General features: G+C 37.6%; 1 protein-coding gene and 1 long non-coding RNA gene across 2 annotated transcripts in view; both read left to right on the top strand.

Annotated features, from left to right (window-relative positions):
• The first annotated feature begins 2258 nt into the window (after positions 1-2258).
• On the top strand, positions 2259-2704 carry LOC148804429 (uncharacterized). The gene is made up of 3 exons (XR_016081143.1): positions 2259-2321; positions 2435-2474; positions 2636-2704. It is a non-coding gene; the product is annotated as an uncharacterized LOC148804429 (long non-coding RNA).
• Position 2705: 1 nt separating this feature from the next.
• Positions 2706-22440, top strand: part of LOC104610426 (glutathione gamma-glutamylcysteinyltransferase 1-like) — a 42781-nt gene continuing 23046 nt past the window's right edge. The window contains exons 1-6 of the mRNA XM_088901239.1: positions 2706-2727; positions 2805-2866; positions 9834-9990; positions 10604-10842; positions 19492-19716; positions 20029-20289. Of these exons, the coding sequence (XP_088757365.1) occupies positions 2706-2727; positions 2805-2866; positions 9834-9990; positions 10604-10842; positions 19492-19716; positions 20029-20289 (966 nt within the window). The remainder of the gene's footprint in view (positions 2728-2804; positions 2867-9833; positions 9991-10603; positions 10843-19491; positions 19717-20028; positions 20290-22440) is intronic.

Genomic DNA, 22440 nt, shown 5'->3' with positions numbered 1-22440 from the left:
CATGTTTGATGTTGTAATGTAAACTCCCAATCACCATATTCCATATAATTGCATACGAGAAGATTTATATCATGATGTTAAATTCATTATTAATATTACAATAACATAATATTATAATTTAAAACCCATTTAAATTCTATTTGAAAAAACTTATAGAAGTAAAAAGTTTTAAAATTATTTTTTATTAATTTCAATTAATATGAATAATTACATACCTTTTAAATTTTAAAATTATTTACAAAAACTAATCAAAATTTTAAAATTCCAATTATAATAAATTAAAAACTTATGCTTCATTAAAATTTTTATCATTAAATAAGTTTTGTTTAATAAGACCCATGCATGCATCACACGGGTACTAGTTTCCTAATAAAAGGAGATAAGGACTTGATGAGGTGTCAACTTGTGAGCACAAAAGGGAACATCTCCCGTGACACTCTAAAATTGCAGGATTGGAGAGGCCATGTGACATTGGTTGGTTACCCCCGGACCCACAATGGCTACCCCTTAAGATAAACTTGGATGCCTCTATTTTCATTTGGGATCGGTCGTTGACAACAAGGCTTATATCATCAGCGACTCTAACATTAATCTCGAAACTAGTGATTCACTGCCTTAAAGGAAAGGTGGAGCCCATGGAGATTCGAAAGTATTATCAATGAATGCCTCAATTTTTCTGCCATGTCCAAAGTGAACATACATCAACTTCAAGCATACATATGATGAGGCGAATCAGGCTATTGATTGGTTGGTTCGTAGCGCAGTTTCTGGTTTCGATAGTATATTTGGTTTTAATATATACTAATAGGATAGTGGGGCCTAGAAAAACTCATCAAACAAACAGATCAAATGGAGAAAATATTATCTAATTGGTACCTTTTACATTATCAAATTCTGTCTTTTTTTTTTCCGAATTTCGTTGAATTCGTATGAAATCCTGAATAGTAGACATCCAATCGAATTCGAATCGGCATCCCATTCATCCGATCGGATTTTGGATCGAATTCGGATTTTCCGATCACAGGCCTGCTAGAACCAGAAAACCTTCCTTTTCCTAACCTGTAACTTCGCAACTTTCCATTCATCTTTGCTTTTACAATTATCATATTTGCCGTAGGATTTTCACCCTTTGATTCTGGCTTTTCATTTCTTAAGACTTGGAGAAATCTCAAGATCAGTGTCGAGGGGTCCAAGGAATGGCATTGGGGATTCATGAGACAGTATTCAAGTTCAAACGTGAGGTTAGTTAATGCATGCGCATAGTAGGGCTTCGTTTGTTTGTGCAGTTCAAGTTTTACCGAACCGTGGGTTTATTTTGAAACTAAATTGGGGTTACTGGTTTTTGGAAAACCGGTAATGGAAATTGGACCGAAGTTAATCATTAATCGGTTGACCAGTTTGATTAATCATCGGTTCAGTTCGTTGGTTTTTTATTATTTGTAATATATATTATGAAAAAAAAATAATATATATATATATATATATAAATATATAATAAAATACTAAAAAAATATATAAAATATTATATTTAAATAATAAATAATATATTATATATTATAAATATATATATTTATATAATGCATATTTACTAATTTATAATGTATAGACAATATAAAATATATAAAAATATATGTATATCGGTTGATTTGATATTTTGAATAACCAAAAAAACTGAATCGGTACCTTCAATTTTTTAAAAATATCTAACCGAAATCGAATCAACCGATTTGGTTAACCAAATTTTAGGTTCAGCTTTTCAATTTTTCTTGCTCACCCCTGGGTTTGATCAAGATTGTCTCGCTCTGTTTCTATGTGATGAACTTTATAATGCTTTTCCAATAGTCAAAATTGAACTGTTCGTAGCTGTTCTGCAGAAGATCCCAGAGGTAACCTTTTCAAAAAGAGTGGGTTGTTATTGGAGTTACATTTTCATTCAATGAGTTGAAGCCTCAGTAGATTTTAGTTTTGATAGAATGAGCGGTTGTATGGATCATAAGATTGCTACCTTGGGGCTTTCACTGTAAAGTCGTGTACCTTTTTCTATTTCTGTTTCTGTTCTTACGATTTTTCACAGTAATTCTCTCTATTTATTTATCACCTCACAGTACCATGGAATGTCTCCATAATTTATTATGTATTTTTCAGTGATCTCCCTTTTTGTAACTTGGTGTTGCAGCATGCTACTCTCTCTATCAGTATTGCTTGCTGTGTCTCATCATAGATTTTTATTGTTCCTTTTATTTTTTTACCATCTGTACAGACATTACCTATCCGAATGGCATCTAAACATGTACGGAGCTTCAGTTACCCTATTTCCCCTGGTAATCATATAGATGTTTTATGGTCTTTGTCTGTATTACTTGAAGGATCTGATTATGTGGACGTGGTTGTGTTCTTCTTCTAAGGGATCTTTATTAACTTCATGTCATTACAGGTGGTCTGATAGGTAGTCCAGTTTGTTCCAAGCAAATACGGTTAGCAATGTATCTTATTTTGTGATTGCTGATAAAAAATGTATCTTATTTTGTGATGATTAGTTTATTTATCTCTCTCTCCATAATTTTTTATTGAAAATCTTTATGATAAATTTATTATTATTTTTTTTTTCTAAAAGCAAAGTTTTTGTGGTATACAGGGAAACTGCACTCCTGCAAACAGAGAAATCCACTCAAATGTGGAATAGGTCACCTTATTCAAACAAGGGTATGAAGTTCACATTCACTCTGAGTGCTATACTGAATTTTCCTGTAATTTTTCTTGTAAGGGCTTATACTCTATATTTTTATTGTTGTTGTTATTGTCAGGCTTTTATAGGAGAGTTCTTCCATCTCCTCCTGCAATCGAGTTTGGTTCATCTGAAGGGAAGGTATACATTGATCTCTTGCACTTCTTTCTTTTTTTCCTTGTTAGATTTGTCCTGGTTTATGACTTTTCATTTTCTTTAAGAGGAAAAAAATGTATGACATGCAAAGAATAATCATAAACTAATGAAGCATTCCCAAAATCCTGTTAAGAACCTCTTCCTTTGAAGTTTGACTCCCTTGGAAGATTCTACTATTTCTTTCTAGTACAAATAAAATTGTGTTATGTATCGAAAATGGAAAAAAAAGGAAACAGATGTTTATTGATGAAAATTTAACTTTCTGAACTCATTTTTGGGGATTTATGTGTTTGAGCATTGATTCTTTGTTTGTGAGTAGAATCATATATTGGGAACTTAGGTACTTTTTGGTAGAGATTTTAACAGTGTTGCATGGACTCTCCTAAGGCTCTGTTTGGAAAGGGTACAACAAATATGTACAGTGCAAATACATACAAAATAGGGAAAATTCCTGATCAGTACCCTCTACTTTGGCTCGAGTGACAATTTGGTCCCCGAACTTTAAAATGCGACAATCCAGTACCCGGATTTTCAAAATGTGACAATCCAGTACCCAAACTTTCAAAATGTGACAATCCAGTACCTGTCGTTAACCAGTCTGTTAATCAGCTGTTAAGTGACATTTGAAAATTCAAAAATGCCCTAAGAATGCCATCTAATTCTCTTTATCAACCATCCAAACATTGACAATAAAATGAACAGTAACAAATTCTAGATTCTTCTAAACAATCACTAACTTTTTTGAATAGAAGAGCCTAGGATTTGGGACTGTTCAGTTTTTTGTCAACGTTTAGATGGTTGATAAAGATAATTAGATGGCATTCAAAGGGCAATTTTGATTTTTCAAGTGTCATTTAACGGCTGATTAACGGACTGGTTAACGACAGGTACTGGATTGTCACATTTTGAAAGTTTGGGTACTGGATTGTCGCATTTTAAAGTTCGGGTACCAAATTGTCACTCGAGCCAAAGTACAGGGTACTGATCGGGAATTTTCCCTCCAGAATAATATAAAATACATGGTTTTGCACTGTACATATTGGTATTTGTACTCCTTCCAAGCTGAGCCTAAATGGATGATGTGTCATCTTGGACATGTTTGCGAGTCTGACACTACTGATTCTTGTGGACATTTCTACATAACATTTCTTTTTTCTCTCCTAGCTTATTTGATGTCAATGAACAGCTGATCCAATTGAATCCATTTTTTGTATCAAACACGACTTAGTAAGAAAGGCAACATTTTTTGTAGGTATATAATGTTGTAATTCAAAAATCTGAATTATTTTAATGGTATATACATTTCCATAGATGTGTCTGCAAGTCCATGTTTTCTCATCTTACTGAGTCGGATTCTTGGACATGTGTTGGATTCCAACTCCCGTGTTTGTGTCCACATAATACTGGAACCTCTCAATTGGTAAATATAACTTTATGATTAGTAACGAAAAGTTACAATAGGTTTAGCATGGTGTTTTTACTCTCTGATAGTAGACCAATATCAGAAAATTATTTTATTTTATCTTTTTATAACTTTGACAATTCTGCACTTAGGAGGGCAGGATAAATATTGGCTCCTTGATGCAGGACATAGTCATTAGTGGGTGAAATAACATGTTGGCTTGCTCATACGGACAAACTCTCTATGGAAGGATTAAAACCACTTGCGGGGCATAATTAGGATGGATATAGGGTGGAAGAGTATAAGACTTAAAACTAATTTGCTGTGTCAAGTTGGTTCCATAATACAGGACATAGTCGCTAATGGGTGAAACTAACATGTTGTATCTAGTCTCCTTGGTATAGGACAGACTCACTATGGAAAATTAAGAACCACTTGTAGTGTATAATTAAGATGCTGTAGGTGGATGAGTGTAGGACTTAAAACTGGTTTAGTGGGTCAAGTGGAGTCTTTAGGGCCATAAATTAGGGAAATAAAGAAGAAAATAAGATGAGGTATGATAGTAATGCAAGAACTCCAAACAAAGAAATAATAGATAGAGCATAAACAAAAATAGAGGTAGAACTAGCACAAGTAATGTATAGAAGGAGTTTTTCTTAGAATTCTACATGTAAAGGCACCACTTATGAAGTGCAAGGCATTAGCAGTAAACAACAAATAAGCTTCAGGCAAAATGGTGTTCAAAATTCTTTAACAACAACATGATCTTATATTACTCATTAATCCAAATTCTTCTAAATAGCCTCAAACTCATCTAAAGTTGAAATTGAAAAAAAACCTTAAAAGCTTCTAAAGATAATTTTTTCATCAATTACATTAATTAAAACATTTAAACTACCTGCAAATGTTAATTTCCTGAACAGTAAAATGTTTGTATATTGACCATAACCTGCTCAAATCTTGTTCCAATTGAATACTCTAATAATACCAAATTCAAGCCTCATGAGAATGACATCTTGAATTTGGGCTAGAAGAAGAGAGCACAAATTTCCTCCTTCATTGCATCTGTCCATTTAGGGATAGACAAGTCTTTTTCAACACTTTTGGGAATGGAAACACAATTAATGGTAGTCAGAAAAGCACGGAATGAGGGTAAGATGTTTCCATAAGGCAAGAAATGGGCAATAGGATGTTTAGTGGTACATGATCTAACACCCTTTCTATGAGCAATTGGGACATCAAGATCATTAATAGAATCATCAATAGCATTTGGCTCAGTAACATCTAGAGGAACAAGGACACCTGGATCCGCCTCCAAGGAGTCAGATGATGTTGGATGCACAGTTTTTGGCTATTCTACACTCTTTGAACTCAGTTGTCCCTTACGACTCCTCAGAAAACCACGAAATGGAGTGGGATTTGAGGAACTTGCCTCTCCTTTTGCATTCTATTCTCCCCCCCTGAGGAGAGGCCGGGAAGAAAGGATCATACTCAAAAAGGACACATCCATTGATACAAGGTACTTGCGAGAGATAGGATTAAAGCATTTGTTACCTTTTTTGGGAAGACAGGTAACCCAAAAAAAATACATGGGATAGACTTGGGGTCCAACTTACCTTAATTTCGGGATAAATCATGAACAAAGCATTTACAACCAAACACATGCACATAAAAAACAAAGGAGATTGAGGGAACAACAGTTGATGTGGGGCCTTCTATTGTAAGAGACAAGAGGGCATGCGATTAATGACATAAGCTACAGTCATCATAGCATCAACCTAGAACTGCTTGAGAACATTCATTGTAGCATCATACTATGGGAAACTTCAAGAAGATGTCGGTTCTTCCTTTCTGCAACACCATTCTGTTGTGGTGTTTTGGCACAAGAGCTTCGATGAAGAGATCCATGAGATGCAAAGAAGTCAACTAGATCATGATGAAAATATTCTTTTGCATTATTTGATTGGAAAGTTTGCATCTCAACATGAAACTATATAAAAACCATGCAATGAAGTTCCTTCACAATTCTGGGTACCTCTTCTTCGGAATGCATAGGGTATATCTGTGTATATCTAGAATAATCATTAATGAAGTTGATTAAATACTTGTATTTGCCCTCAGTGGGTATGTTCATTGGGCCCCAAACATCAGAGTGCACAATATGAAAAGGAAAAATGGATCTTTTATTACTTGAAGGAAAGTTTGTTCTACAATGTTTGCTTAATCGACAAGTTTGACATTGCAATCCAGAGGTAGGCATGGACTTAAATAGATCAGGAAACATAACTTTCAATGACTTAGAAGACAAATGACCAAGGCGATTATGACACAACCACACTTGACTCTTAGTAGACTAACTCAAAAGACTTACAGGAGTTGATGTTGTAGGACCAACTTTATTCTCCAATATGTAGAGGCCATCAACCTATGTCCTTTACTAATCGTCCTCCTCAAGGCCAATCCTAAGAAACACAAGAGCGAGGAAAAAGTGTTACACAACAATTCAGGGATTGAGTGATACTACTAATGGATAATATGTTAATAGAAGTTTGGGAACATAGAGAGCATAGGGATAGGGTATGATAAGACCATCAGGAAGAGATACCGATCCTTAACTGGCAATGGTGGAGAAGGATCCATCCACTAGTCTCACTTTATGTTATGTTTGTGCCTTGAATTCTTTGTGGTGACCCGCTTCATGAATTTGCTCTGAATTAATTTGAGAAAAACCCGAAGGCAAAATTTCATAGTGGTTTGTGGTGGAAGCGTAGGGCTTGGGCCATGTGCCCCTGCGGCGGTATGGACCCGATCCATGTTCATCTTATAGGTCCGAACCGAATGCGAAGAGTTATGTATTTTGGAGGTTTTCTCTCTTGTACATAGAGTCTTAGTCTTGTGAGAGATGAGTGAGACATTGGGTGTATTTGGGGCTTAGGGTTTTTTCTGTGAGGGCACAACTTTGTATTTCTTCTCCATTGCCAACTCCATAGTGGATTTCTGTTCCTCCTTCGCCCATGGACATAGGCTATAAGTCGAACCACGTAAATCTGTCTGTTCTTTGTGCTTGTTTCTCTTTATCTCTACTTTTAATTTCAGTTTGGGTGCCATTTGAATATGTTTTCTTGGGTTTTTCCGCAACACTTTATCCCTACAACAAAAGAGTGTATAGGTCTGAAATAAATTTGACTTACTAGTCATATGATTAGATGCCCCTGAGTCAATGATCCAAGGGGAATTTGAAACGGAGGTAGACACATGAAATGTAGAAGCACTTTTACCTAATGTAGATGCAAAGGAGGTAGATGGGGTAGGAGCCGACCTATCCATTTGTCCCAGGGTCCTACCATATAGTTCCAAGTGATCTCTAAAGGAGTAAATGATGTCTTCCTTAGGGTTTGAACCAATAGAATGCTTTTGGGAAGTACCAGAAGTTTAGTTACTTGACTGAGAATCTTGAGTAGTCAGATTTGTAGAGGTAAATTTCTTCTGAGTAGGCTTCTTTGAAGTATGCTGATTCTTGGTTGCTCACTTGGGTTTCCCAACTAACTCCCAACAAGTCTCTTAGGTGTGTCTTGACTTTTGGCAGTGAGTACACCACAATTTATCCTTATCATCATTTTTCCTTGATTAACCTTTTCTCATTCCAGTGTTGCCTCCTCTTGCTGCTTGGGCAACTGGCTGCTCCCCCTTAGAAGCATTCATCATATTTCTTCTACTCTCTTCAGATTGAACCAAGGTGTATACCTCCTGTAAAGAGGGAAGTTCACTACTTCCTAAAATCTGCACGCGAAGTGATTTTAGCATCCTCATCATTTTTCCATTCAATGGTTTGATAATGGTCCAGCTCCTTCCACACAGAGGTAAGAGCTGAATAGTAAGCAGATAGGATACGGTCTCCCTGCTTACATGTAGATGATTCTGCTTGAAGTTGGTATATTTTAGCATAATGTCTCTGTTTTGAGTAGGTTACCTTGACCTGTTCCCAAATCTCACAAGTTGTATCAGCCCATATGAAGTTTTTCTTTACATGTGGCAGCATAGAATCCAAGAGCCATGACATAACCATACTGTTCTCTTGATCATCTATCATGTTCATCTGTACCAGATTTTGGTTCTTTAATTTCCCCATTTATATAACCAGCCTTGCCCAAGTTTTTCTTTCATCTGTACAGTTTGATGCCTTTGGATGATTCCAAGTAATTGAGTCCATCAAAGGGAGTGATAGACATCGAGAAATTTGTGTTGTCCATCCCTCCGTTAAGATTTCCTTGGGGAAAGGTAATTCTGGAAGATATCTATATATATATATATTATATATATATAATAAAGTTATTGAAAATAATATATATATATATATAATAAACATATTATAATTCTTAATTTTTAAATATCAAATAATTTTTTTTTATATATAATTTTTTATTTTTATAAAACATTTTTTCTCAAATCGAGCTCGAGCTTAGCCGAGTTCGAGCTCAAGGTTCTAGCTCGAACCGAGCTCTCGAGCTAGAGCCTTGTACTACCTTGGTGAGCCGACCTCGAGCCTCGTACTATTTGGCTCGGCTTGGCTCAGATCCACCCCTAGTTATGTCATCCACTGTGAATTCCTTAAACAACTCATCTGATTTTACCCAATGCACTATCTTGATAGTGATGCAAAGGCAACAAGGTGTGTAGGTTGAATAAATTTTTATATGGGCTGAAGTAGTTACCAAGGGTGTGGCTTGACAGGTTCAGGGGTGCAATGCTGAAGTTTGGCTATTCACATTCTCATTCTAATCATACACTTTTCATTAGGAGAAACGGTGACTTGTTAACTGTTTTGATTGTGTTGTTGATGACATTGTGGTGACTATAAATGATGCAGTTGAGATAGATCACTTGAAGGAGTTCTTGCATAAGGAGTTTGAGATAAAAGATTTGGGAACTTTGGGCTACTTTCTGGGAATGAAGCTGGTCAGGTCAAAGCATGGCATCTTTTCCTAGGGGTGAAACCTGCTAACATCTTTCAACCTGGTTTCTTGCTAAAGTTTTGTAGAATTATTTTACAAAGAATATTCCGTTACTACTTTCCTTTGACCATCTCCCATCATCCCTCTGTACACGCATCTCCATTGTCTACAATTTAGCTAGCAAGCTAACAAACCCCACCTTCCGATTAAAGAGTGGTCTCCTAAATTTTGGATACTAAATAACAGAACCTTGAACAACTTCATTACATTGAGATATTGAAATGCTTTTCCTTCTCTTTCAATTAGAGTTATTATCCCGGCTAAAGATAAGTACTTCCCTTTCCAATAGTTTTTGTTCAATCTTATCTAAAATCGGCTACCAAATAGAATGTGAAGATGATCTTACTCTAATTGGAAGCCCCAAATAAGGAAATTCCCCCAACCAAACAACTCATACCCCTGCACATTTTTCCAAAGAAGACTGAGAGATCTAACCCACTCCAATCCTGACACTTTCTCATTTATTTTTTGACCAGCCAACATCTCAAAATGCCTTATTTTACTGGTAGTCAATCACATTTGCCTTTGGATATTGCAGAAACTCTTTGCTGAAGCTTATGAGGCAGGACACATGGAAGGATACTTCAAGTTGAGTCCTTGCTATCAAACACAATCCGAGCCTGCATATTGTGGACTTGCCAGCCTATCGATGGTCTTGAATGCCCTTGGAATTGATCCTGGAAGAAAATGGAAAGGTAAGCTTAGTTTTTACATCTATTAAAAGTGGGTTAATGTTGATTGTTTGAAGTGGCTCTGAATTCAATGAACTAGGTTTAAGATTCCCAAGAATAACAACCAATTATTTTCTTTATGTCTTATTGGTTAGATGAGCCATTAACTGTATTTAATTTCTAACAAATTGATCTTATATGATGGAAGTTGTGCAAGTTGATTTAATCTTCCATCCAAATGAATTCTTGTATGTTTAGGAATAAAAGCTATCCTCAAGTAAATATTTCTATATAATTTTAGAAACAATGCTCAAGGATTGAATAAAAAATGAGCACATTAGAGGGAAACTATGAATAGCTCTCTAGTGACAAGATGAGGGAAAGTTGAGTGAGATTGTTTAGTCATATTCATATGAATTATAATAATTTGGACAACTAAGACAAGTTTCATTAGAACACACTAGATAAAGTTAGTTTTATTATATGATAAAAATGATAGTTTATGGCCCTCATTTTCTCATTATTAAGATGATTTATGGAACAATGTAATTTACTTTTGGCATATGCATTCATAATAATGCTTTACCTTTTAATCCTTAAAGGAATGCATCACTTTTCTTTTGACATTTCCTTTCAGGTCCTTGGAGATGGTTCGATGAACATATGTTAGATTGCTGTGAATCTTTGGAAAAGATTAAATCGGAGGGCATTTCTTTTGGAAAACTTGCATGTTTGGCCTATTACAATGGAGCTAAAGTTGGTGCTTTTAGGACTAACCAAAGCACTATAACTGATTTCCATAAATATGTCATGACATGTACTTCTTCTGAAGATTGTCATGTCATTACATCATTTTATAGACCACATCTCAAGCTGGTAATAACCTATGCTCATCTTTGCAAATCAATTAATTGTATATTCTGTTTAGTTCTCAACATTTCACTTGAGGATAATCTCTGGATAGGCAGGCAGATACTTTTCTCCAAGTATCCCGGATGGACAATTATAGATAATATATGATCTTTTCAAGCCATTACCTAGGTGGGCAGGCTTTTTAGGTTACTAATGTAGTTCTCATTTAAATACTAATTTAAATATATGACAAAGTAATGTCCACTTCTTGAAGTATTCAGTGTTTAAGGTGTATGAGGAATGGGGTTATTTTGGGAAGAAAAATTATATTCAGGGACTTTAATGTAATATCAGTCCCATTTGGAGTTCTTATAACTTTTAGATAGTTTAAAAGTTGAAAGCTGAACCACTGCAGTCGATGTAGCAGAAAAGAGGAGAAGAAGAGATGCTGGAATGTCGAACTTTACTAGCCAGTCGACCATGCTATTATTTATATTTGAATATAGTACAAGATACAAGAAAGTACTAGAATGCCCCTGATTAGTGATGGGACACCCATTTAACTTAAAACACTAAACAGGCTTAGGCCCATTAACACAGGCCCAGTTACAGGATAACTTAAACTTCAGTATGGGCTAATAAGAACTCTTATAAGTTGAACACTCATACAAAGAGACTTCATTCTAACATTCTAAAATTCCCCCTCAAGCTAAGCATGGATATCAATCATGTTTAGCTTGCCAAGTATGCCCTTGAACTTTGTTGCTGCCAACCCTTTAGTCAATACATCTGCAATTTTTATCTCTGATGGAGTATAAGGCACACAGTTCTCCCGAGACAATTCTCTCTCTGACAAAGTGTCGATCAATTTCAATATGTTTTGTCTTGTCATGCTGCACGGGATTGTTGGCAATGTTGATAGCATCTTTATTATCACAATACAGCCTGAGAGGACTCTCAGCCTTAATACCAAGCTCATTAAGAAGAGTTCTGAGCCATAAGAGTTCAGCAACCCCGTGTGCCATAGCTCGGTATTCTGCTTCTGCACTTGATCTAGCCACTACATTCTGCTTCTTACTGCGCCATGTGACCGGGTTTCCTCCCAAGAGTGTACAGTAACCTGAGGTTGATTTTCTGTCTCCAACAGACCCAGCCCAATCTGCATCAGTGTAGGCTTCAATTTCAAGTCTTTTGTTTTTCCTAAATAGAATTCCTTTCCTTGGGCAAGTCTTCAAGTACTTGAGAATTCTTTCCACTGCTCTCATATGAGGGATCTTTGGTGAGTGCATGAATTGACTGACAACATGCACTGCATAAGCAATGTCTGGCCGAGTAAGGGATAAGTATATCAGCTTTCCTACCAATTTTTGGTACCTCTCTTTATCACAGTATTCCTCACCCATTGATTCTTGTAGTCCATGGTTCGGTTCTATTGGAGTGTCTGCTGGCCTGCACCCCATCATGCCTGTTTCCTCTAGGAGATCTAGCACATATTTCCGCTGACATATGTAGATTCCTTCTCTTGATCTAGCAACTTCAATCCCAAGAAAATATCTCAGATTTCCCAGGTCTTTGATCTCAAATTCTGAAGCTAAGAACTCTTTCAGCCTCTTCATCTCTTCCAAGTCACTTCCGGTAATCACCATATAATTCACATAAACAATGAGTGTCGTAAGTTTGTCATCCTGTCTCCTTGTAAACAATGTATGATCTCCACTGCTCTGAGTGTACCCCACTTTCTTCGTGGCCATACAAAGTCTCTCAAACCATGCCCGGGGAGACTGCTTCAAACCATATAATGCTTTCCTTAGTTTACACACCTTCTTTCCAACATCATAGCCTGGTGGAGGTTCCATGAATACCTCTTCATAAAGATCACCATTTAGGAAGGCATTCTTCACATCCAGCTGATGGAGTTCCCAAGAGAAATTTGTTGCTAGTGACAGTAGAACCCGGATTGTGTTGAGCTTTGCTACTAGGGCAAATGTTTCTTTGTAGTCAATTCTTTCCTTTTGTTTAAATCCCTTTGCCACAAGTCTGGTCTTGTACCTCTCGATTGACCCATCTTCCTTGTGCTTTACTGTGAATACCCACTTGCACCCAATAGTGCCTTTCCCCTCTGGCAGGTCCACTAATTCCCACATTTTTGCTTTCATTAGGGCTTTCATCTCTTCATTCATGGCTTCTTTCCACCTTGGATCAGATGCCGCCTCTGAGTACCTGGAAGGGACAGATACAGAGGAAAGAGCAGACACAAAGGAGTGATAGGCAGGAGATAAGTGTGACTAAGAAACAAAATCAGCTATGGGATGCCGGGTGGTACAAGAACGAACAGGCTTACGGAGAGCAATAGGAAGATCCAAATCCGTAGTGAGTGAGTCAGAGTTACCTTGGATTGCAGAGACAGATTGATCTGAGTTCAACTGGTTGCAATCATGAGATTGAGGGCCCTTCTTCCTTCTGCTGTATGTAAGTATCTCTTTCTCTTGCCTACTGGAACCTTCAGGAGCATCTTCTGTATCAGGAGAAGTAACCGACACAGTGGGAGCCTCACTAGGTTAACCCGGAATGTCACAGCTAGGAGTAGTTGAAGGTGATGAAAGGGGAACAAAAAAGAAGGAAGAATGAGAATCCTCTTCCAACCCACAAGTCTCCCCCTAAAGAGGATTCTAAGAAGACTGGAAATAGGGTTGAGACTCAAAAAAGACTACATCTCTGGTGACATACTTTTTCTTGGAGACAGGATCATAACACTTGTACCCCTTTTGTGTAGGAGAGTACCCCAAAAATATTCCCTTTGTAGCCTTGGGATCCAACTTGGTTTTCTTTGGATCCTTCACATGTATGAAGCATGTACAGCTAAAAACCCGTGGGGGAAGAGGAAATTCTGGAAGAGTGGGACACAAAACAGAGAAAGGAGTCTTCATATCCAATACCTTAGATGGCATCCGATTTATCAGGTATGATGCAGTGAGTATAGCTTGAGACCAATATTGCTTGGGCACTTTGTGCTAGAATAGTAGGGCTCGAGCTGTCTCCAATAGGTGCCTGTTCTTGCGCTCAGCAACCCCATTTTGCTGAGGGGTGTTAGGATAGGATGATTGGTGTAACATGCCTGCATCTTCCATGAATGAGTTCACGGATCTTTCAAAGTATTCAGCCGTATTGTCTGACCGGAATTGCTTAATCTTCTTATCAAATTGTGTTTCAATCATCTTGCAAAAAACCATAGTTATCCGTGGTATTTCATCTCGTCCTTTTAACAGATAAATCCATGTGCACCGAGAATAATGGTCAATAAAACTAATAAAGTAACGGAAGCCATCAATGGAAACAATGGGTGAAGGTCCCCAAACATCAGAATGAACCAAATCAAAAGGAACTTGAATTTCATTACTCGAAGTTGGATACACTGTTTTACATTGTTTTGACATTTGACACACATCACAAATTAAACTTTGACTTGGAATTCCCTTAAACAATTCGGGAAACAACATTGCTAAAGAAGAGAAAGACACAAGACCTAGCCTAGCATGCCACAGGTGCAACCTAGCTATTGGCTCCACACTTTCCGGACTAGTAGTAGCAGAATCTTGTAGGGCTGAGCCGATGTCTGCATCTAAATAGTAGAGGCCCCCATACTCATGACCACTCCTAATCGTTCTCCTCGTCAATCTGTCCTGGAAGACACAATGAATAGGAAAAAAAGTTATACTGCAGTTCAAATTTTTTTGTAAGCTTTGAAACAGACAAAAGATTTGAGGTAAGATTAGGAACATGTAGGACTGATTTAAGAGAAAGGTCCTTGCTTAGGTCAACCACCCCCTTTCCAGAGATGGTGGAGAGAGACCCATCAACCACTCTCATCTTATCTTGGCCAGACAACAAATGATATGAAGAGAATAAGGAGGACATATGTTTCATATGGTCAGTTGCTCCGGAATCAATCACCTAAGAGGTGGAACCAATGGAACTAGTTGCACTAAAGGCCGAGACTTTACCTGATCTGGCAAGAGAGGTGGAAGCTAAAGAATTGTTCTTCAGACGGGCTAATGCTCGACTGTGAATCTCTACCTCACTAGCCATGAAGCCCAAAGTACTTGGTCCAGAGGAGTCGGCAGCCTGCCCTGTGGAGGAAGAGGACACTGTCGGAGTACTTTGTAAGTTGTCACTACTGTTGTTGGTGGCAAGATTCCCACTTGTTGTGTGACCCTTATGTTGTCTTTTGTCCTTTTTCAAAGCAGCTGGCTTTAGATGAGGATACAAGACCCAACATTTCTCCTTTGTGTGTTTCTCACCACCACAATGGGTACACTTGAGGGACTTCTTGTCTAGATATCTATTTCCCTTAGTGGAGACTAGGGCTGAATGACTCTGGATGGTTCAGTTGACTGTGTCTGGAAGTCAACTTGCATCTCCCTTCACCTGACTTCTTCATTCCTCACCAGGTAATAGACATGGTGAAGCTCCGGTAATTCATCTCTCCCTAGAATTTGTGACCTTATACCCTCATATACTGGGTGTAGGCCAGCCAGAAACTTGAAGGCTCTGCTCTCTTCAATTTGCTTGTCATGTCTCTCCTTGTCCCTGGCATTTTCCCGATCCAATATCAAGTGATGATCAAGCTCTTCCCAAAGGCCTTCCAGGGTTGCAAAATATGTTGCCACGGACATGTCTCCTTGCCTTAGAGCTGCAATATCTTGGTTCAATCTGTAGATTCTAGCATTGTTCTTGTTCTGGCCGGAGGTCTTGGATACTTTCTCCCAAATCTTAGTGGCTGTGGGGAAATGATGAACAGTTCTAGCCACTCGAGGAGTCATGGAGAATGGAGAAAATAAGAAAGGAAGAGAACAAATTTGAAGAGAGGCTAAAAAGTGTTGGGTGTGGCCTCTTCATTAATATTTAAGACTAGTACATGATAATTTACATTTTAACCCTCCATTAGTAATTTAGTATAAAATAATGGTAGACAAGGATGCCTTATATAGCCTCTCAACACTCTTCCAACTTCGGTCGAGACAATCCCTTAGTCAAACAATTGTGTTACTTGATTCCATAAATGGTAAACAAATCTCTCCATGGTTTTTTTTTTCAATATTAATAGCGACTTGGTTGTCATAGAACTTCATAGGACGATCAAAAATAACTCTTAATTACGTAAGAAGAGCCTTTAACCATAGCAACTCGAAGACTCCATGAGCCTATACTCTGCTTCAGCACTTGATCTCACCACAACAGACTGTTTCTTGCTCTTCCAAGAAACAATATTATGCTGAGTTGAAATGACTTGAGTTTGCACTTCCTCCAAGTGTTTATTGAATTGAATAATTTGTTTAGACATCTTGAGTTGATCACACTTAAGCTCCTTGATCAAAATCATCAGTTGTCTCTCCTTTCAATTAGAGTGTAGAAGAATCACATCACACAACTCCTTTGATATAAAGAAATCATCTTTTGGACCTTATTAGGCATAACACATCTACATTCATGATCTTTGTTCATCAATAACGACAGTGGTCTTTTTTTCCACTTGCATCGAGGCATCAACCAGAACAAGGTAATCAGGAAGCTGTTCATTGAACCTTTCCATGACAGGAATCTAATTTTCCTTATCAACATGCAATATAAAATTTTTGAGTTGCCTATTTTGTCTTTCATTTCCTTCATTATCATGATTTTGATCATTGATTTCCTTTTTCTCCTTATAACAATTCATATGTGCCCAACCTTATAACAATTCATTCGGTACTTGGGTATTTGTTCATAAACGACCTTTTGCTAAAAACCATCACTAGTGCCTATACAAAACAATCAGGTTGCTTATTTAGAAGGTCTATCTCAATTAGGCCTGTAAATGATACCTGAAAATCTGTGGCCCGATCTGACATTTGATCCAACTAAAATCCAAATCCGATTATATTATAATATATATAGATTTTAATATATTAATTTTATGTATAAATTTATATATATAAAATAAATTCAGTATGTATATTTACATTAATTTTTTATATATAAAAGTTGAAAAGTAATTAACTTTTTAATTTTTTCATATTTTAAAAAATTGAAGAGGAGTTAGATTAAATCTGATTCTGATTCCGAGTCCGTTACGATTCAAATTCAAATCTGAGGACTTCAAATCCGATCAGAATTTGGATCGAATTCGTATGCACATTTTCAATAATCGGATCAGATTCAGATTTTGCTGAAGCCGATCCAATTACAGCCCTAATCTCAATACAAACCCAAGCTGCATTTATTTGAGATAGAGTAATAGTTGCTGGATAAAACTTAAACACCAGACCTATAGTGTGAGCAATCAACTGAAGAAGAGTTTCAATGTATAAGTTAATTGAAAGAAACAGAAAATTGATCTAGACTGGCAGTCTGTCACTATGGATGGTTCCCTTCTAGGTTCAAAATCCATTTGAATAATCTAAAAGGAAATGATCTAATCTTGAAAGATTCACAAAGACAAACTTTAAGAAATTGTTTCTAAGCAGAGAACCTAACCAGAATACCATTCGTATCAAGAGGTGAAGGGATGAGAGATCCATCATATGGATGGCCGAACCCTGCAGGAAGGTTGGGCGAAATTTCAAAAATTTCTCTCTTCCATCTGGGAATCGCATTCCCTATTTTAGAAAACTGCATTTTCAAGGATCAATCTTGAACCAAAACCGGACCAGATCTGAAACCAAAAGGAGGAGAGGGATATACCTAGTACGAAGTAGTAGTAACTCCCAATGAAGGTGTTCACACACAAGGAGAAAACCAAAACCCACTTCCACTGAAGATGACACAGTGTGTAGTGAAGCAGGATCAACAGGACGACTCTTTAGCAAGAACCGAATTCTTTAGCAAGAATGGAGTAGAGGGCTGGTGAGCATGACTTCAGATTGCTTATTCTACCAAGAAGCAATATCAAGAATAATTCTTGATCACTCCCACAAGTGGAGATCGAACTGGGTAGGGGCGGCAAGAACAGGGAAGAACTCTGCAGATTGTTGTGGTGTATAATTGAGGAATTCGCCCCCTTTATTTATAGCCTTCTCAGGATCAGCCTCCTAATCTAATTAGGAGAGAGTCCTTAATCCAAATCTGATATTTGGATCTAGACCCTTGAATGGATAAGACTTATCTTGTCATTTAGCTAATCCTAATTAGATTATAAATCCTATCTTGCCTCCTTTTAATTAACTGACTTAAGCCCAGTTCGAGTTGGGCTTTAGTCCCATTAAGTTTATGTGCTCACTTAACCTCTTAACCTACTGCCCAGTTGTCTCTCTTTGTATGGCATGGGACCCAAAAATTGATCTACACATCAGCCACATGGGTCAAGCCCAGCCTTTGTTACAAGGCCTGGCCAAATTCATTGTAGGACACAGTGAACCCCTGAGTCCATCGCTATGGGCTCTTAATGGGCCCAAAATTTACACTAAATGGTCATTGGGTCCAACCACCTTATGAAAACCCAAGGACTGTGGGCAGATACAAGATTAGCCCATCAGGTATTACCCTCAATGGTCTTACACTTAACCTCTTAACCCATAATGATCAAACACTGCCCGACAAGAGAGGACCTCTCCCTCGGTTGCAAGGAACAGTGCTGCACTCTCTGCTCACATGGATCCCGGGAATTAAAACCTTTTGCAAACATATTGAAACCATAATATATATATGTATATCTCTATATAAATATATTTTGCAAAAACAAATTTCAACAGTTGAAATCAACTGCTGGCAGTTTAGGTTTCCATCAGAGAGTGCATTCCCCGATCATTCACTTTGTCTGACAAAGGGGCTAATCCTGTCACTATGATCACCCACTCAGATGAATTCTTGGACTGTCCCAACATACCTAGGTTTTGACGCCTTCTAAGGATCTCACTGATTGGCACATCAAAGACAACCCAATCCGACACCTAGTGTAGTATCACAATCGAGTCTAGGGGTCAGGTGTAACATTCCAGTTTTGCCCATCTATCTCCAAGGTCCAGGGCAATACTAGAATTTTGGTCCGGTTTAGGGTTTCAAGAAAACCCACACTACATGTACCTCAGGTGTAACATTCCAGTTTATATGCTTGAATATGTTTTATATGCTATGTTTGATTTTATTTTTAAATTTTCATTTTTGAATATATTTTACATGTTATGTTTATGTATTTTAATTTGAGATAATATGTTTTTTAAAACATTCATTTTAAATATTATGTTTAAAATTTTAGTTCTTTTTTTCATTTTTTGATTTTTTGACATTTTTTTGAATTCTTAGTTTTTTTTTTTTTTTACTTTTTTTGCCTTGCTTAGAAAAGGCGTGTGCCTTGGGTACAAACTGTCCCTTGTGGATTTTTTGGGCCTTGCGCTTTTATAACACTGCCCTAAACCAACTGATTTCCATTGGTAAGGCCTGAAACAGGTTCATAACCTCAGCTGGCACCACCTGTTTCAAACTTATCTAGCTTCGGTAAAAAAATGTCATAATCTCCTTTTAAAAATGTTTGGGATGCACCAATGCAAATAGTTTCCTCCTAAAACTAACAGGATACTATCATTTGTGCAGCAAAACAAAACCATTTCTTGTTTTCATTAGTTAAGCTTGAAGTTTTGAGAAATGGATCAGGACATGTTGATTATAAGTGAATACCAAATTGTTCTTGAGTCTGTGCAGGGTTGTATACATGAAAGTTGGACTGCTACTGCCAAGCATCTATCAGATAATATTCCCTTTCTCTTGAAATTGGAGAATTTCAAAGATGCCCAGGAAGTTCTCTCGACCACATTGATGTCACTTCCAATCAACTTCTGGGAGTTTATTAAGTGGGTTGAAGAATTTAGAAGACGAGAAGAGGGGGCTTCAGTTTTGAGCAAAGAGATGAGAGGACTTTCTGTCAAGGTATGCCTTCCTGTTATGCCTTTTTCTTGGTGTTCACATACAGACATGTTCCATGATTCTGGTTCTACAAAAACACTTTAGGGCTGTAAACCTTGCAAACTCAATCTGTAGATGTTGCATCTCAATGTCACTATAAACTTAGGCTGTAAAAGTGCTTACATTGGTGCACTAGCTAAAGTCTTCGTGTGCAACATTTGGAGCTATAGCGCTTTGATGATATTATATTGAAAAACATGTTTCTGTACAATAGAATTTGCATACACTCTTGAATTTTTTTGTTTAGTTTTGATGCTCCAAGATTTTGGATTTCAGGATCAAGTATTGAGTCAAGTTCATGAGACTGAGCTATATAAACATGTTACCAAGTGGCTGTCATCTCAAAGTTCACACTGTACCACATCTAATGATGCTTCTTGTTGTAATGGAATTTATCCAGCTATCAATGAAATTGTAACTGTTCTATTATTGGCTTTGCCTCCATCTACATGGTCTGGTCTTAAAGATGCGGAGTTGTTGAAGGAAATTTATAGTCTTGTATCAATTGACAGTCTTCCCCTTTCACTTCAAGAGGAGGTTAGATAGATACATCTATCCTTAATGCATTTACTTTTCTTTTCATTATTTTTCTATTATTTAAATCTGTTAAATATTATTAATCAGAGGCTTCACTCATGCAAAATGAAATTTCATTGCTGTTGTCAAGAGAGTTGTGGACGGTCTACTTGAATAACTCGTGTAATTGGCTTTCAAAAGAAATGCTTGAGGATGTATGATCCACATCCGATATGAACATATAGATCATACTGTGAATAAACCCTAGTTGTTTCTAGGTCAAAGTAGAGAAGAAGAAAGAAGAAGAAAGAAAAGAGAAAGAAGAAGAAGGAGAGGAGAAGAGTATTCGGCCAGACTAGAAGAGAGGATGTACAAAAGTACCTCTCCTAGCTGACCCACTTGACTTCTATTCATGAAAAACTTGAGTTACAAGAAAGACAATTTTGTCCCTCATAGAAGATGGGACACATAACTTAAACTTAGATACAATAGACATTTCACTTTCAATAAGATACACTAGAATGACCAAAATACCCCTGACTCGAGCATTCTAACACTCCCCCTCAAGTTGGAGAGTATATATCATATAGTCCTAGCTTGTTACAAATGTAATCTATTCTTCCCCGAGACAATCCTTTTGTGAAGATATCTGCCCACTGATTTCCTGAGCTCACATGAGATGTAGTTATTACCCCACTTATCACTTTCTCTCTCACAAAGTGACAATCCACCTCAATATGTTTAGTTCTTTCGTGGAAGACATGATTGGATGAGATGTGAACAGCAGCTTGGTTATCACAGTATAGTTTCATGGGTTTGTCAATTGAGAAACACATTTCCTATAGTAGGTTCTTCAGCCATACTAGTTCACATGTGGTATGGGCCATAGCCCTGTACTCTGCTTTCGCACTACTTCTTGCCACCACTGTTTGCTTCTTGCTCTTCCAAGTTACAAGATTGCCACCCAGGAAGGTACAATACCCTGTGGTTGACCTCCTATCTGATATAGAGCCAGCCCAATCAGCATCTGTGTACCCTACTATCTCAAGAGGTCCTCCTTTTTGGTATAACAAACCACGACCTGGAGCACCCTTTAGGTACCTAACAATTCTCAGAACAGCTTCCCAGTGAGGAACCCGGGGATGTTGCATAAACTGACTCACCACACTCACAGCAAATGATATATTTGGTCGGGTAATGGTCAGGTAGTTCAACTTTCCCACCAACCTTCTATATCTTCCAGGATCATCAAACTCTTCACCTGCATCCACACTTAACTTGGCATTGAGTTCCATAGTGCTGGTTTAGCACCTAACAACCCTGTTTCTTCAAGTAGATCAAGAACATATTTCCTCTGACATAGGTTGATCCCCTGTTTTGACCTCACAACTTCTATTCCTAAGAAATACTTTAGCTTCCCAGATCTTTCGTATTGAAGTGGTCCTGTAAGAATTTTTTCAGTCTGTCAATTCCATTCCTGTCACTTTCAGTTATGACAATATCATCCACATACGCGACTAGCAAGATTTTTCCATCTTTCGAGTTATAGCTAAACACGGAATGATCAACCTGACACTGTTTCATCCCAAAGGCCTTCACCACTTCACTAAACCTGCCGAACCATGCACGAGGAGATTGTTTTAGTCCATAGATTGCCTTTTTGAGCCTGCACACCTTACCAGCCTCCCCCTAAGCAACAAACCCTGGTGGTTGCTCCATATACACCTCCTCAACAAGATCACCATGTAGGAAGGCATTTTTGATGTCAAGTTGTAGGAGAGGCCAATCATACATAGTAGCCAATGAGATCAACACCCGAACTGAACCAATTTAGCCACAGGAGAGAATGTCTCCATATAGTCCACACCATATAATTGAGAATAGCCCTTGGCCACTAACCGTGCCTTCAATCGTTCCACACTGCCATCAGGAAGATGCTCCACTGTATAGACCCATTTACACCCAACAGTGTGCTTACCAGGAGGAAGGGTGGTGAGTTCCCACGTATGATTCTGTTGTAGAGCAGAGAGTTCTTCTTCCATGGCTTGTTGCCACCCTGGAGAGGCAAGAGCTTCCTGTACAGTCTTGGGAATGGGAACCGAAGAGAGTAATGATATAAACTTGCAATGGGAAGCAGAAAGGTGAGCAGTGGAAACATAGTCTGAAATGGGA

The sequence above is a fragment of the Nelumbo nucifera genome, chromosome 1, assembly GCF_055504915.1.
Source record: "Nelumbo nucifera cultivar China Antique chromosome 1, China Antique-T2T, whole genome shotgun sequence".
Classification (NCBI taxonomy): domain Eukaryota; kingdom Viridiplantae; phylum Streptophyta; class Magnoliopsida; order Proteales; family Nelumbonaceae; genus Nelumbo; species Nelumbo nucifera.
The sequence above is the reverse complement of the archived record's forward strand: the minus strand, read 5'-3'. Positions and strand labels throughout refer to the sequence as shown.